The 15,087-nt window shown below is 37.8% G+C and overlaps 1 protein-coding gene across 4 annotated transcripts in view; it reads left to right on the plus strand.

Annotated features, from left to right (window-relative positions):
• The first annotated feature begins 11,642 nt into the window (after positions 1-11,642).
• The window catches only part of IL1RL2 (interleukin 1 receptor like 2), a 71,501-nt gene continuing 68,056 nt past the window's right edge, over positions 11,643-15,087 (plus strand). For 3 of the 4 annotated variants that reach the window (XM_027835322.1, XM_027835319.1, XM_027835310.1), the window contains exons 1-3: positions 11,643-11,778; positions 12,354-12,674; positions 13,963-14,194. In XM_027835322.1, the coding sequence (XP_027691123.1) occupies positions 12,611-12,674; positions 13,963-14,194 (296 nt within the window). In that variant the 5' untranslated portion in view covers positions 11,643-11,778; positions 12,354-12,610. The remainder of the gene's footprint in view (positions 11,779-12,353; positions 12,675-13,962; positions 14,195-15,087) is intronic. The other variant, XM_027835314.1, reaches the window with a different exon arrangement.

Genomic DNA, 15,087 nt, shown 5'->3' on the forward strand with positions numbered 1-15,087 from the left:
AGAGGTTAAATGACTTGTCCAAAGTCACACAAATAGGAAGAAGCAGAATGAGGATTCACAGGCCCTATAAATCCAAATCCAGTCTTGTCCATGGCACTACTCACCCTCTGTGATTTAGGGCACAGAAGTGGGATAGTGTAGTAGTATAGGGGTATACTTAGAGAAACTGGGGAAAATCTTTGTAGCAAATTTCTCTGATAGAGGTTTCATATCCAAGATATTTAAGGAACTGATTTAAGTTTATAAGATTAAGAGACACTCTACAATAGTTAAATGGTCGAAAGATATGAAAAGACAGTTTTCGAAGGAAGAAATCCAAACTAACAACAATCATATTTTAAAAATTCCAAATCACTAGCAATTAGAGAGTTGTAAATTAAAATAACTCTGAGATTCTACCTGGCAAAGATAATAGGCTGGCATTAAACTGGCAAAGATAATAAAAAAGAAAAATAACAAATGGAGGAGCTGTAGAAAAATTATTTTAGTGGAATTGTGAATTTTTCCAATCATTCTGAAAAGGAATTTGTAATTATGCCCCAATGTCACTAAGCTATCCACATCCTATGTCATATGGTTGTTGTTAGCATAAGTGTACTAATTAATAGTAGCAACACTACTACTAGGCTTATATCCCAACAGACATCAAAGAGAGAGGAAAAGGATCCTTACATACAAAAATATTTATAGTCATATGAACGTTTGCTCATTCCATTCAAATAATTCCAAATTGCATTCCAGAATGGTTGCATCAATCTGTTGTTTGTCCTTCATTTTTTTTTAAGAGGATCGATGATATCATGGGATAATGTCTTGACTTGTGTATGAATTGGACTTAAGTAAGGTCAAGTTGCACAAATTCCAGCAGCCTCATTCTCCCTTCCAGAATCATTGAAATCCAGTGGCAAGACAAAAGTCAGGATGACTGACAATTGCCCAGGATGCAGTGGATGACCTTGGCATCTTTCATGTCTGACAAAGCTCTAAGCTCACAGCACCTGCTTCAGCCACCTTCATGGCCATTGGAATAAATTGTTCTCATCTGCCTGTTCTGCCAGGGGAAATCTTCACATGCTTGGGGTAAACATCCCCCTAACTCACCACTGAGTCTGAAGCCCATTGAATACCCTCAGCCTGGTTTATCCCATCTGAGCCACAGTTTTCCCAGGATGTAGCCACTGCATGTGCAACAGCTTCTTGGAGCCATGGGAGAATACCAGTTTACAAGTTTCACCAACAATGCATTAGTATGTCAGTCTTTCCAGAAGAAACATCTTTTGTCATCTTTGCTAATTTGCTGAGTGAAAGGTAAAACTTCAGGGTTGTGTTGATTTACATTCCTCTTTTTATTTGTAATTTCATATTGCTAATAATAGTTTGTCATTTTTCTTTTGAAAGTTGTTCGTGTATGTCATTTGGCCATTTATCTATTAGGGAATGGGTTTTGCTCTCATATATTTCTATTAAGGATAGGGACTAGTGTTGTGATTTCTTTGGTATAGGAAATTACACAGTAATATGACTTCCTTTACTAATACAGGTTAGCACCTTCCCTGCAATTTATTATTTTAGAGAGATGCCAAGAACACTGAGATATTAAATGATTCATCCAAGGTCACACAACCAGGAGATGTCAAATGAAGGACTTGAACTCAGATCTTTCTGATTTTGGAGCCAGCTCTCTCTCCACAAGTCCATGGCAACTTCCCAAAACTAGAAGTTACAGAAAAGGTGCCAACCTGCAATGCTAGAATAAGTTTCTTCAACTGAGGATTATCTATATCAATGAAAACACAGGTCTACTCCATATCCCTAAGATTTTTAGTGTTCCAGTCATGTGTCCATTTTGAATTTACAGTGGAATATGACTTAAATTTAATTTCTCCCAGACTGCTTTCCAGTTTTTCCAGCAGTTCATACCAGATTCAGAGTTCTTTTCAAAGTAATTTATGTTTGGGGAGTTAATAAATATTATTATTAAGATCCATTATTTCTTGTCTTCCCTGGTTTTGTCTGTTCCATTAATCCACCCTTCTAATTTTTAACTAGTACCAAATGGCTTTGATTAAACAATCTGCATTTTTTGTTGTGGTTTGGTCATTTCAGATGTGTCCAACTCTTTGTGACCTTAATTGGGATTTTCTTGGCAAAGAAGACTTCTCCAGCTCATTTTACAGATGCGGAACTGAGCCAAACAGGGTTAAGTGATCTGCCCAAGGTCACACAGCTAGTAAGTGTCAGGCCAGATTTGAACTCATGAAGATGAGTCTTCCAGACTCCAAGTCCTGTATTCTATCCATTGTGCCACCTAGCTGCATTTATTATATTAGTATAGTTGTAAACTCTGTGTCTGGGATATATTACCCAGCAAAAGCATATGTCCATTCATGTATACCGTGGTATAGTAAATAGAGTGATGGCCCTGCAGTCAGGAAGACTCATCTTCCTGAGTTAAAATCTGGCCTTAGGATTTACTAGCCATGTGACCCTGGGCAAATCACTTGACCTTATTTGCCTCAGTTTCCTCAGCTGTAAAATGAGCTCGAGAAGGAAATGGCAACCCAGAACTTTTGCCAAGAAAACCTCAAATGGGGGTCACAAAAAGTCAGACACAACTGAAACAACTGAACAACAACCTTACTGTAAAATATATGACAATGCTTGTCCTAAGGCAGAGTACTAACACAGACAATACATTTATTAAATAATGATGCCAGGCAATGCAGGACAATAGTAAAAGCACTGGATTTAGACTGTTTAGATTCAAATCCTGGCTTTATGCTTATATGTCTTTGATGAAATCATTTAACTCTTCTCTATCTGTAAAATGAAGAGGTTGAACTAGATTGGGCATTTTTAACCACAATCTAAGATTCTGTGGAAGAGATTTCAATGGGGCCCATGAACTTCTGTGTTAAATAAATAAATAAATAAATAAATAAATAAATAAATAGAAATCGGTTTCACTCATCTCCAACCAAAATTTAGTTTTTCTTTTACTTATTTAAAAAAAGTCCTCATTCTGAGAGGGTTTCCATAGACTTCACCAATCTGCCAAAGGTTCCATGACACCACTAAAGCATGGAACTGCTGGGCTAGATAGTGTCTAAGGTCGCTTTTGGTTCCCAGTTTTAAGTATGCCCCTGTTTCTGAATTGTGATCATCAATGCTTCTTACAACCATTAGTTTCAGAAAGACTAGGAGGTGTGGTTAAAAAAAAAAAAACCTCCTGATGAATAATTTACTGAATTGATAAACTTTTTGTACTATTTTTTTACTTCTCCAAGCGGTCTTCCATCTCTTCCATCCTTTTTTCTCTCATTGTTACCACCCCGAATCCAACTTTGGATTATTATAATAGTCTCTTAACCCATTTCCCTGGCCAGGGAAAGTAGAAATAATAAGTAGCAATTTCCCCTTACTCTGTTATTCCAATTCATCGTGCTTCTAAAGTAATCTTCCCAAAGTCGCAGTTTTCATCACATTCTCTTGCCCCCAAGAATTCCAAAATCTATTGAATAAAGTCTAAATTCCTCTGTCTGGCATTACAACCTGATTCTAACCTACCTTTGCAGACATATCACTGTATTTCATTCTGTAAATCCAATATTATTACAACTTTACTTAACATTTATCCTTTTCCTTTTTTATTGTATTATCCAATCTGATAGATGTGGTGTGGTACCTCAGAGTTGTTTTAATTTGCATTTCTCTAATTGAGTGATTTAGAATACTTCTCCATATGCCTATAGATAAGTTTGATTTCTTCAGTTGAAAATGACCTGTTCATACCCTTTGACCATTTATCAGTTGGGGAATGGCTTGTATTCTTATAAATTTGGCTCAGTTTTCTATTTGAGAAATGAGGCCTTTATCACAGACACTTGCTATAAAGATTGTTTCCCATCTTTCTGCTCTTCCTTTCCTATTCCATATCTTTAACTTGTGTAATTCCCTAATTATATGTATCTAACAAAAATAGTTCTGGCAAGTTCTATCCAGCTTAAGAAGCTTCAAGTACAGGCCTGGTGGTGGGACTATTTGTCCCAGGACCTATCTAGCAGTTAGATGGTGGAAGCAGGCAATACTAAGTTCTTACACTGTGCTAAACATTGGAGAGATAAATTCAAGTCAAAAGAAAGAATTGCTTTTCTTTTTTTGTTTTTCTTTTTAATAGTATTTTATTTATATGTCAAGACAATTTTTAGCATTCATTTTTAAAAGATTTTGAGTTTCAAATTTTTCTCCCTCTCTCCCTCCCTCTCTCCATTCCTTATTCCGAAAATGGTAGGTAATTTTATAGCAGTTACACATGCACTATCATGTAAAACATATTTCCATATTAGTCACTGTTTTGAAAGAAGAAACAGCTCAAAAGGAAAAAATCCGTGAAAAAGAATAAAGTAAAGTGAAAAAAAAAACATGCTTCAATCTGTACTCAGAGTCCATCAGTTCTTTATCTGGATGTGGATAACATTTTCCTTCATGAGTCCTTTATACTTGTCTTGGATCACTGTGTTGCTGAAAAGAGCCCAGTATTCATAGTTAGTCATCACACAATGTTGCTGATGCTGTATTCAATGTTTTCTTGGTTCTGCTCATTTCACTTTGCTTCAATTTGTACAAGTCCTTCTAGATTTTTCTAAAATCTGTCTGTTTACCATTTCTCATTGCACAATAGTATTCCATTACATTCATATACCACAATTTGTTCAGCCATTCCCCTATCTATGGGCATCCCCTCAATTTCCAAAATTTTGCCAACAATGAAAGGGCTGCTATAAATATTTTTGCATATGTGGGTCCTTTCCCCTTTTTTATGATCTCTTTGGGATACAGACTAGTAGTGGTATTGCTAGATCAAAGGGTCTGCCCAGTTTGGTTGCCTTTTGGGCATAGTTCCCAATTGCTCTCCAGAATGGTTAGACCACTTCGCAACTCTACCAACAGTGCATTAGTGTCACAATTTTCCCACATCCTCTTCAACATTTATGATTTTCCTTTTTTATCATATTATCCAATCTGATAAGTGTGATGTGGTACCTCAGGATTGTTTTAATTTGCATTTCTCTAATCAAAAGTGACTTAGAGCACTTCTTCTTATGCTTATAGATAATTTTGGTTTCTTCATCTGAAAATGGCCTGTTTATATACCTTGATCATTCATCGATTGTGGAATGGCTTGTATTCTTACAAATTTGACTCAGTTCTCTATTTGAGAAATGAGGCCTGTATCAGAGACACTTGCTATAAAGATTGTTTCCCATCTTTCTGCTTTCCTTCTACTCTTGGTTGCACTGGTTGTGTTTGCACAAAAGCTTTTTGTTTTAATATAAGCAAAATTATCTATTTTACATTTTGTAATGCTCTCTATCTCTTGTTTGGTCATGATTTCTTCCCTTCCCCATAGATCTGACACATAGACTATTCCTTGTTTTTCAAATTTGCTTATGATGTCACCCTTTATGTCTAAATCATACCCCCATTTTGAGCTTATCTTGGTAAATGTTGTGAAATGTTGGTCCATACCTAGTTTGTGTCCTATTGTTTTCCAGTTTTCTTAGCAATTTTTGTCAAATAGTGAGTTTTTATCCCAAAGGCTAGGGTCTTTGGGTTTATCAAACACTAGGTTATTTTGGTCATTGACTACTATGTCTTGTGTACTTAATCTATTCCACTGATCCACCACTCTATTTCTTAGCCAGTACCAAATAGTTTTGGTGATTACTGCTTTATATATAGTTTGAAATCTGGTATTAATAGGCCACTTTCTTTTGCATTTTTTTCATTAATTCTCTTGATATTCTTGACCTTTTGTTCTTCCAGATGAATTTTATTATTTTTTTCTAGCTCTATCAAATGATTTTTGGTAGTTTCATTGGTATGGCACTGAATAAGTAAATTAGTTTAAGCAGAATTATCATTTTTATTTTATTGGTTTGGCCTATCCAAGAGCATTTAATATTTTTCTAATTCTTTAGATCTGACTTTATTTGTGTGAAAAGTGTTTTGTAATTGTGTTCATATAGTTCTTGCATTTGTCTTGGTAGGTAGACTCCCAAGTATTTTATATTATTTACAATTATTTTAAATGGATTTTCTCTTTCTATCTCTGGCTGCTGGGCTTTGTTGGTCATATAAAGAAATGCCAGTGACTTAAATGGGTTTATCTTATATCCTGTAACTTTGCTAAGGTTGTTAATTTTTTCAAGTAGCTTTTTTTTTTTAGTAGATTCTCTAGGGTTCTTTAAGTATACCATCATATCATCTGCAAAGGGTGATAACTTTGTTTCTTTATTGCCCAGTCTAATTACTTCAATTTCTTTTTCTTCTTATTGCTATGGCTAATATTTCTAGTACTATATTGAATAACAGTGATGATAATGGGCATCATTGCTTCACCCCTGATCTTATTGGGAAGGCTTCTAGTTTATTCCCATTACAGACAATGTTTAATGATGGTTTTAGATAGATACCGCTTATCACTTTAAGGATCACTCCCTTTATTACTATGCTCTCTATTGTTTTTAACAGGAATGGGTGTTGTATTTTGTCATAAGCTTTTTCAGCATCTATTGATATGATCATATGATTTCTGTTGATTTTGTTATTGATATGGTCAATTATGTTGATAGTTTTCCTAATATTTAACTAACCCTGCATTCCTGGTATTAAATCCCACATTATCATGGCATATAGTCCTTGTGATATATTGCTGTAATTGCCTTGCTAGTATTTTATTTAAAATTTTCGCATCTATATTCATTAGGGAAATTGGTCTATAATTTTCTTTGTTTTAGCTCTTCCTGGTTTAGGTATCAGCCCATATTTGTGTTACAAAAGGAGTTTGGTAGGACTCCTTTTTTGCCTACTTTTCCAAATAGTTTATACAGTATTGGAATTAAGTGTTCTTTAAATGTTTGGTAGAATTCACCTGTGAACCCATCTGGCTTTGGGGATTTTTTTCTTAGGGAGTAAATTAATCGCTTGTTTAATTTCTTTTTCTAAGATGAGGTTATTTAGGTATTCTATATCCTGATATATTAATCTTGGCAATTTATATTTTCATAAAAATTCATTGATTTTGCTCAGTTTGTCAGATTTATTGGCATATAACTGGGCAAAATATTTCCTGATTGTTTTAATTTTTTTCTTCATTGGTGGTGATTTCCCCCTTTTCATTTTTGATATGGAATATTTGGTTTTCTTCTTTTTAAAAAAAAATCAGATTAACCAATGGCACATCTATATTACTGGGTTTTTTACAAAAGTAGATCCTGTATTTATTTATTAGCTCAATAGTTCTTTTTTAACATTCAATCTTATTAATCTCACCTTTGATTTTCAAAATTTCCTATTTGTTGCTCAATTGGGGATTTTTATTTGTTCTTTTTCTAGTTTTTTTTTTAGTTGCATGCCCAATTCATTGATGTGTTCTTTTTCTACTTTGTGGATGTAAGAATTTAGAGAAATAATTTTCCCCTAAGTAATACTTTGGCTGCATCCCATAAATTTTGGTATGTTGTCTCATCATTGTCATTCTCTTTAATGAACTTACTGATTGTTTCTATGATCTGTTCTTTGACCCATTTATTGTTTAGGATTAGATTATTTAGTTTCCAACTAATTTTTAATATATCTTTCCATTGCCCTTTGTTGGATGTAATTTTTATTGTATTATGATCCAGAAAGAATACATTTAGTATTTCTGCCACTTGATTTTGAGGTGTTTATGCTCTAATACATGGTCAGTTTTTATGTGGGTACCATGTGCTGCTGAGAAAAAGGTATATTCCTTTCTGTTCCCATTCAGTTTTCTCCAAAGGTCTGTCATATCTAACTTTTCTAATATTCTATTTCCCTCCTTAGTTTCTTTCTTGTAGATTTTTTGGTTGGATTTATCACATTTTGAGAGAGGACAGTTGAGGTCCCCCAGTAGTATAGTTTTGCTGTCTATTTCTTTTTGTAACTCACTAAACTTCTCTAAGAATTTGGATGCTATGCCACTTGGTGCATATATGTTTAGTATTGATATTGTTTCATTGGGTGTGGTACCTTTTAGCAAGATGTAGTTTCCTTCCTTATCTCTTTTAATTAGGACTATTTTTGCTTTTACTTTGTCTGAGATCAAGACTGCTACCCCTGCTTTTTTTTTTTTTTTACTTCAGCTGAAGCATAATAAATTCTGCTCCAGCTCCTTACCTTTACTCTGTGTATGTCTCTTTGTACCAAGTATGTTTCTTGTAAACAACATATTCTAGGATTCTGGTTTTTGATCTCCTCTGCTAACCATTTTACGGAAGAATTCATCCAATTCACATTCACGGTTATAATTACTAACTATGTATTTCCATCCATCCTATTTTTCCTTCCGTTTGTCCTCCCCTTTCATCCCTTCCCTCCTCACCAGTGTTTTGCTTCTACCACCTCCCGTGATCTGCCCTCCCTTCTGTCAGTTCCCCCTCACACCTTTATTTAATCTCCTCCCTTCTTACTTCCCTGTTGAGTAAGATAGATTTCTATATTTAACTGATTGTATATATTATTCCATCTTTGAGACAATACTGATGAGAATAAGGTTCAAACGAACCCCATCATCCATCCTCCCATTTTCCCCTCCACTGTAATAGGGCTTTCTTGCTTCTTCAGGTGAAATAATCTAGCCCATTCTACCTCTCCCTTTCTTCTCAATTTCTCATCCCTTGATTATTTTTGTCATTCCCTCAAATTCACCTTATACCCATACCCTTTGCTTATGTATGTTCCTTCTAGCTGTACTATTAGTGATACAATTTTTAAGAATTACAAGTATCATCTTCCAGTATAGGGATGTAAATAGTTTAGCTCTTTTGAATCCCTTATGTTTTCTTTTCCTTTTTTTACCTGTTTATGCTTCTCTTGGATCTTGATATTAGAGATCAATTTTTTAGTTTAATTCTGGTCTCCTTACGGAGGTTTAGAATCCTTCTATTTCATTGAATAACCACTTTTTCCCTTGATGCTTAATTTCACCGGGTAAGTGATTCTTGGTTGTAGTCCTAGCTCCTTTGCCTTCCGGAATATCATGTTCTATGACCTCCAGTCTTTCAATGTTGCAGTTGCTAAGTCCTGTGTCATCCTGATTGTGGTTCCCTGATATTTCAATTGTTTCTTCCTGGCCATTTGCAATATTTTTCCTTGACCTGATAATTCTGAAATTAGGCTATGATGTCCGTTGGAGTTTTTATTTTGGGGTCTCTTTTCTGAGGTGATTGGTGGATTCTTTCAAAGCCAATTTTGCCCTCTAGTTTCAGGATATCAGGGCAGTTTTCCTTGATAATTTCTTGCAAGATACTGTCCAGGTCCTCCTTTTGATTATGGCTTTCAGGAAGTCCAATGATTCTGATATTGTCTCTCCTGGATCCACTTTCCAGGTCAGTTGTTTTTCTCATGAGGTACTTAACATTTTCTTCTATTTTTTCATTCTTTTGATTTTGTTTGAGTGATTGCTGGTGTCTCATAGACTCATTAGCTTCCACTTGCACAATTCTAACTTTTAAGGCTGTTTTCCTCCATTAAGTTTTATATTTTCCTTTTCCATTTGGCCAATTCTACTTTTTAAGCAATTGTTTTCTTTTTTCAAGCTGTTGACTTTTTTCATAATTCTCTTGCATCACTCTCATTTCTTTTCCCAATTTTTCTCTCTTATATGATTTTAAGCTGCTTTTTAAATTCTTCCATGAGTTCTTTCTGGGCTTGAGACTAATGTTGCCCTGAGGCCCATGGGGGACCCTCGTGTCTGGTGCTGTGAGGAGGGGGTGGAATGAGGATGGTTGGTGCTGCTGGAGGCCATAGGGGTCTGGCAACTTACCTGATGCTGAACCGGGGTCCTAGTGATGCTGTCTGGCATGTGCTGAGGCAAGTGGGGTGTTTCTGCCTGGGGACACTCTGAAGCAGGTGGAGATCTGGCCACTAGTTCAAATATTGTTTCACCCTATCTTTTTGCTGGTTCTGCTATTCCAGGATTTGTTTTGGGTGCTATTTTAATTATAATTTTTATTTTATTTTTAGGCAATTGGAGTTAAGTGACTTGCCCAGGGTCACACAGTTAGTAAGTGTCAAATATTTGGTCTGAGGCCGAATTTGAACTCAGGTCCTACTGAATCCAGGGCTGGTGCTCTAACCACTGCACCACCTAGCTGCCCCTTAGGGTGCTATTTTATGGTTATTTCGAGGTGGATATCAAATTTACTGCTTACTCCATCATCTTGGCTACCAGAAGTCCCATGCTTTTCAGTCTTTTTTTTTCTTCAAAAAGTGCAGTGGGCTGAATGTGGGAGTTAGAGGCAGGAAGATCTGAGTTTGAATCCTGCCTTCACATTCTCATACCTAGTTTCCTCATTTGTAAAATGGGGACAATAACAGCACCTCCTTCACAGGATTGTTGTGGGGAATCAAAGGAGGTAACATGAAAAGTCATTGGCAGGGAGTCCAGCTTGGTAGTTGAGAGAGAGAGAGAGAGAGACAGAGAGAGAGAGAGACATCCATTTTATATCTTTCAAGGCTTGGGGTGACACTGTAGGTATGAATTCTGCTCACATCTCTTGGAGGAACTGGAAACTCCAGGCGTTGGTGCAAGGACAGGGAGGGGAGTTTATGTCATTCTTGTTTGGGTGGGACATCTGTTGGATCTGAAAAGAATGGATCCCTTAGGCTTTGCAAATCATAGTTTAGTTGTTCAGTCATGTCCGACTCTTCATGACACCTTTTGGGGTTTTCTTGGCAAAGATACTGAATGTTTTGCCATTTATTTCTCCTGGTCATTTTACAGATGAGGAAACTGAAACAAACAGGGTTAAGTGACTTGCCAAGGGTCACACAGCTTGTAAGTGTTTGAAGTCAGATTTGAACTCAGGAAGATTAGTCTTCTTGACTCCAGGCCCTGTACTCTATCCACTGTGCCACTTTCTTGCCCTTACAAATCATTAAAGTGCCATAAATATGCTATCTCACTACTAGTTGAGCTCATGAAGCATCACAACCAGGTTGGGAGCCCTGGGTTCAATTTTTGCTCCACAGCAACTCACCCATTCTAGCTACTAACCCATAGAGTGACCAGGAACCTGGAGGGTGGGATGGGGTGAAGGCATCCGTGTGGAATACACACCAACGAAATTACAGCTACTCCAAAACAGTGTGGTGCCCTGGAAAGAGTGCTGAACTTGGATTCTGGGAACTTGAGTTCAAATCTTTCTCTTCCCCTTTCTGCCTATGTGGCCTTGGCCAAGTCACTTCACTGTTCCAGGGCTGTTTTCTCATCTGTAAGATGAGGTGGCTAGGCTAGATGCCCTGCAAGGTCTCCCTTCCAGCTCTAAATCTATGATGCTGTACTGTAAATGGGTTGAGGGCTCCAAGACTGGGGGTAGGTGATTAATTTTTAGGGAAGAAGTGTGGAGAATAATCCGAGGAATATTTCATCCCTTAGCCTCTCTTCTTTGTCCTGCTAGATCCTTCAGTGGCTGAAGAACTCTAGTTTAAGCCTGACAAGGTGATCTGAGCTCCTAAATGTGCTCCTCAGGCACCTCCCACCCTGCCTAGTCACGCCCAGCTAAATGAGGACACCGTAGAGGGCCGGGCGCCTCCTCTGTTCATAGACAAATGAGGAAGCAGCCGTGAGGAGGTCGGGAAGCTCTCACCCAGAGAGCTGCTGCCTGTTCCTGGGACACCTGGGATGGAAGGAAGCGGTGCAGGCTTCCTCCAGTGTGCTCAGGGAGCAGATGCCTGGAGGCCGGCCAGTGGGTGAGGAGGGAACTTGGCGCTGGGGGTAGCAAGTGGAGGTGGGGCGTCGGGAGGGCTCCCTCAGGTGGTGTATGGACCTTTCTACGGAAACACTTTCTTCCGAGGCTCCGGAGATCCTGGCTGTACTGTGGGTGCGGGTAAGGTGCTCCCTAGAGTAAGAAACAAAAATCCAAGGAAGGGATTCGCCCGGGCGCACGCAGCTCACCCACAACATTCATTCTATTTCTGAGGGACGGGAACGATGGGACCTGGTTTAGGGGACTCTCTGGGGGTGAATCCTATCCACATCTCTTGCGGAACGAGAAATACCAGGACCTGGAGCGAAGCGAGGAGGGAGGAGGGATGTTATAGAGCCATTTTTTTGCTTGGGTGGAGCATCTAGTGACCCGACCCATACCTCCGGACCCTCGGGAGGAGAAGACCTCTTAGCATTTGAATGTATGTTGAGGGCAGGGTGAGGTGGGGAAGAGAAAGGAGAGAAAATCTCCTAAGCGGAATCTTTGTTTGTTTTGAGAAGAAGCTTGTGGGAACTGCTAGGGACTTAAGGTGGAAACACTGCTAACGTTTATCCCCAGTGCATAATGCAGCGTCTTGGACCTAGAGTTCCCTAGGAGGAGAAGGCTACTCAAAATCCAGCTTTGCCGGCAAATCTTTTCTCCAAGAACACAGAGGCGGTCTTCCAGCTGCAAACATTGTCACCCCTGGTTAGTTCTCTGGGGCCCCACCCTTTGGCTCCGGCTACTTCGGGGAGATCCTAAAGCCGGAAAAGCTGGGTGACTCTCGGCTGCTACAATTGGCACCTAAGCACACCCTATCCTCTCTGTAGCCAAGTATGGTGATTTTGTCCTGGCTTCTTTCCGGTTTCATCTTGGCTTTTCTTCACTTTGCCAGATCAGGTGAGTTTAACTTAGTAAATAGGTGTCAAGGACTTGCCTTATATACCATGCCTTTCAGAATCTCTCCACCTCTTTGAACTCTAAGATTGTCCCATGAGAGAGATCTCCATCAATTAGAACTCTGAAAAGAGGACCACAGTGGCCAAAAATCTGTGTGATTGTAGGATCTGAAGTTAGAAGAGACTTTAAAAATAGTTTAATCCAAGCTCTTCATTTTACTGATTAGGAAACTGAGGCCTAGAGATCTTGGGAGACTTGTCTTAAGTCACATAAGAAGTAAATAATAAAGCAAAAATTTAAACCCGGGTTTTCTGGCCCTCCAATCAGGACTACATTCTACACTGAATTGGGTTCTTCATAGTATAAATCCACCCTTAATGAAATGGAAAGAACTCAGAGAACCTGGGTTTGAATTCTTGCATGTTAAAGAAAGTATGCTTAGTATTAGAATTCACTCACCAAAATGAACAGATCTTGTATCTGGATACAATAAGGTTAATTGTCAATTGTTAATTATATTATTAATATGTACTATGTGAAGTCAGTCAAGCTACTTGAGATCATATGTTGAAAGGTGTAGCCTGAGATTTATAATATACTTGGGAAAACAGAAATGAAAATACTCTCCTACTATGTCAGACCTTATAAGAGGTTAAGTGAAATGCATACATTTGTGATCTTGAGGAAAGTTAAAGGAAGTATAAAAGAGAAGTGGTTAGTTTCAAGAAATTAAGGAATTTACAAAAATGACCTTTAAAATGTACTGGTGTGTGAGGGAGTCCATTTCGTCAGAAAACAAAACAAAAAGAAGCCTTAGAATTGGACACAACAAACTACCTAACTGTGAGGAAGGGGCATAGAAAAATAGATTGGTTGAAAGATGGTGTGGCTGATCAGTAGATTTGAGCCAGAGTTGAAGGACGTTAGAGACTTACCTTGGCAATATGGAAGACAACATGGGGGTAATGATATGTGTAGAAGTAAGAGGAAGTAGTTGTGCATATCTGACATCTTTGAAGAGCTTCAGGATCTCATGCAACTAACTGAAAATTCCTCTACAAATCTGTATACTGTCCTTATTTTCAGACATTCACTTTAAATTTAACTTTAACTCTTAACGATCATAGACCAAATAACACACATTATCAGCTTCCCAGAGAACCCTTGTATTGACTAAAGGGTCAAGGAAAGGCACCTAAGGTTATTGAATACTTACAGAATGAATAAAAGAAAGAATGGAGAATTTTCTTTGTTGCTCACCCTTCTTTTTCCCCTCCTTTTCCAATAGAGAAATGCAAAGTCAGCACAGAAAGTCAACATTTTGTAGCAGGGCAGCCTTTTGCTCTTTCTTACACAATCATAGAAGTGAAGAACAATCATGGGAATGTGACTTGCTATAAAAATTCAAGCGAAACTCCAATAACTCTGGATAGAAATTCCAGAGTCCACCAGTATCTGGGTTGGATTTTATTTCTTCCTTTGACATTGGAAGACTCAGGAATATATCAATTTGTCATAAGGTAAGTTTGCTGTTTCAAAGAAAGAAATACACACAAAAGATACTGTTTGTCTTATTGTAGGAAAGCTCTACTTAAGTAGAGAAAATGAGAGGATGAATTTAATGTTGTATTCTTATTCTTATCGTGATATGGTTGAGTTGAGATAAGATCTAGATCTGGAAGACCTGAAAGAGTTCAACCCCTAATTTACAAACTGGTTATATATCTTCTTGTTTGTCAGTTTGGCAATTAGAACATGCTTTCTGTAGAATCAATGCTGTAAATATTGATTAGATTCCAATGCAGACCATCCCAAAAGCCAATTTAACCAATAATATAGCTAATATTATTTGTTGCTAATAGTCAACCAATCAATAAACATTTATTAAGTACCTACTCTGTGCCTGGTACTGCACTAAGAGCTGGGGACACAAAAAGAATCAAAAGACAATCCCTGCCCTCAAAAAGCTTACAGTCTAATGAGGGGGACAACAAACAAACAAGCTATATGCAGGATAAATAGAAAATAACCAAGGGGAGGAACTAGAATTAAGAGCGATTTTAAAAGGCTTCTTGTAGAAGATAGGATTTTAGTTGGGACTTAAGGAAGCCAGAGAAACTAGTAGGTAGGAATGAAGAAGGAGAGCATTCCAGGCTTGGAGGAGAGCCAGAGAAAATGCCCAGAACTGAGAAATGGAGTCTTATTCATGAAAAATCAAAGCAGCTAGTGTCACTGAATCAAAGAGTACCTGGTAGGGAGTAAAGTGTAGGAAGATGGGAAAAGTAGAAGGGGAGCACGTTATGAAGCAGAGGATTTTATATTTGATCCTAAAGTCATTAGGGAGCCAGTAAAATTTATTTTGAGAGTGTGTGTGTGTGTGTGTGTGTGTGTGTGTGTGTGTGTGTGTGTGTGT

This window comes from Vombatus ursinus, unplaced genomic scaffold (genome assembly GCF_900497805.2).
Source record: "Vombatus ursinus unplaced genomic scaffold, bare-nosed wombat genome assembly UNPS02004312.1, whole genome shotgun sequence".
Lineage (NCBI taxonomy): Eukaryota > Metazoa > Chordata > Mammalia > Diprotodontia > Vombatidae > Vombatus > Vombatus ursinus.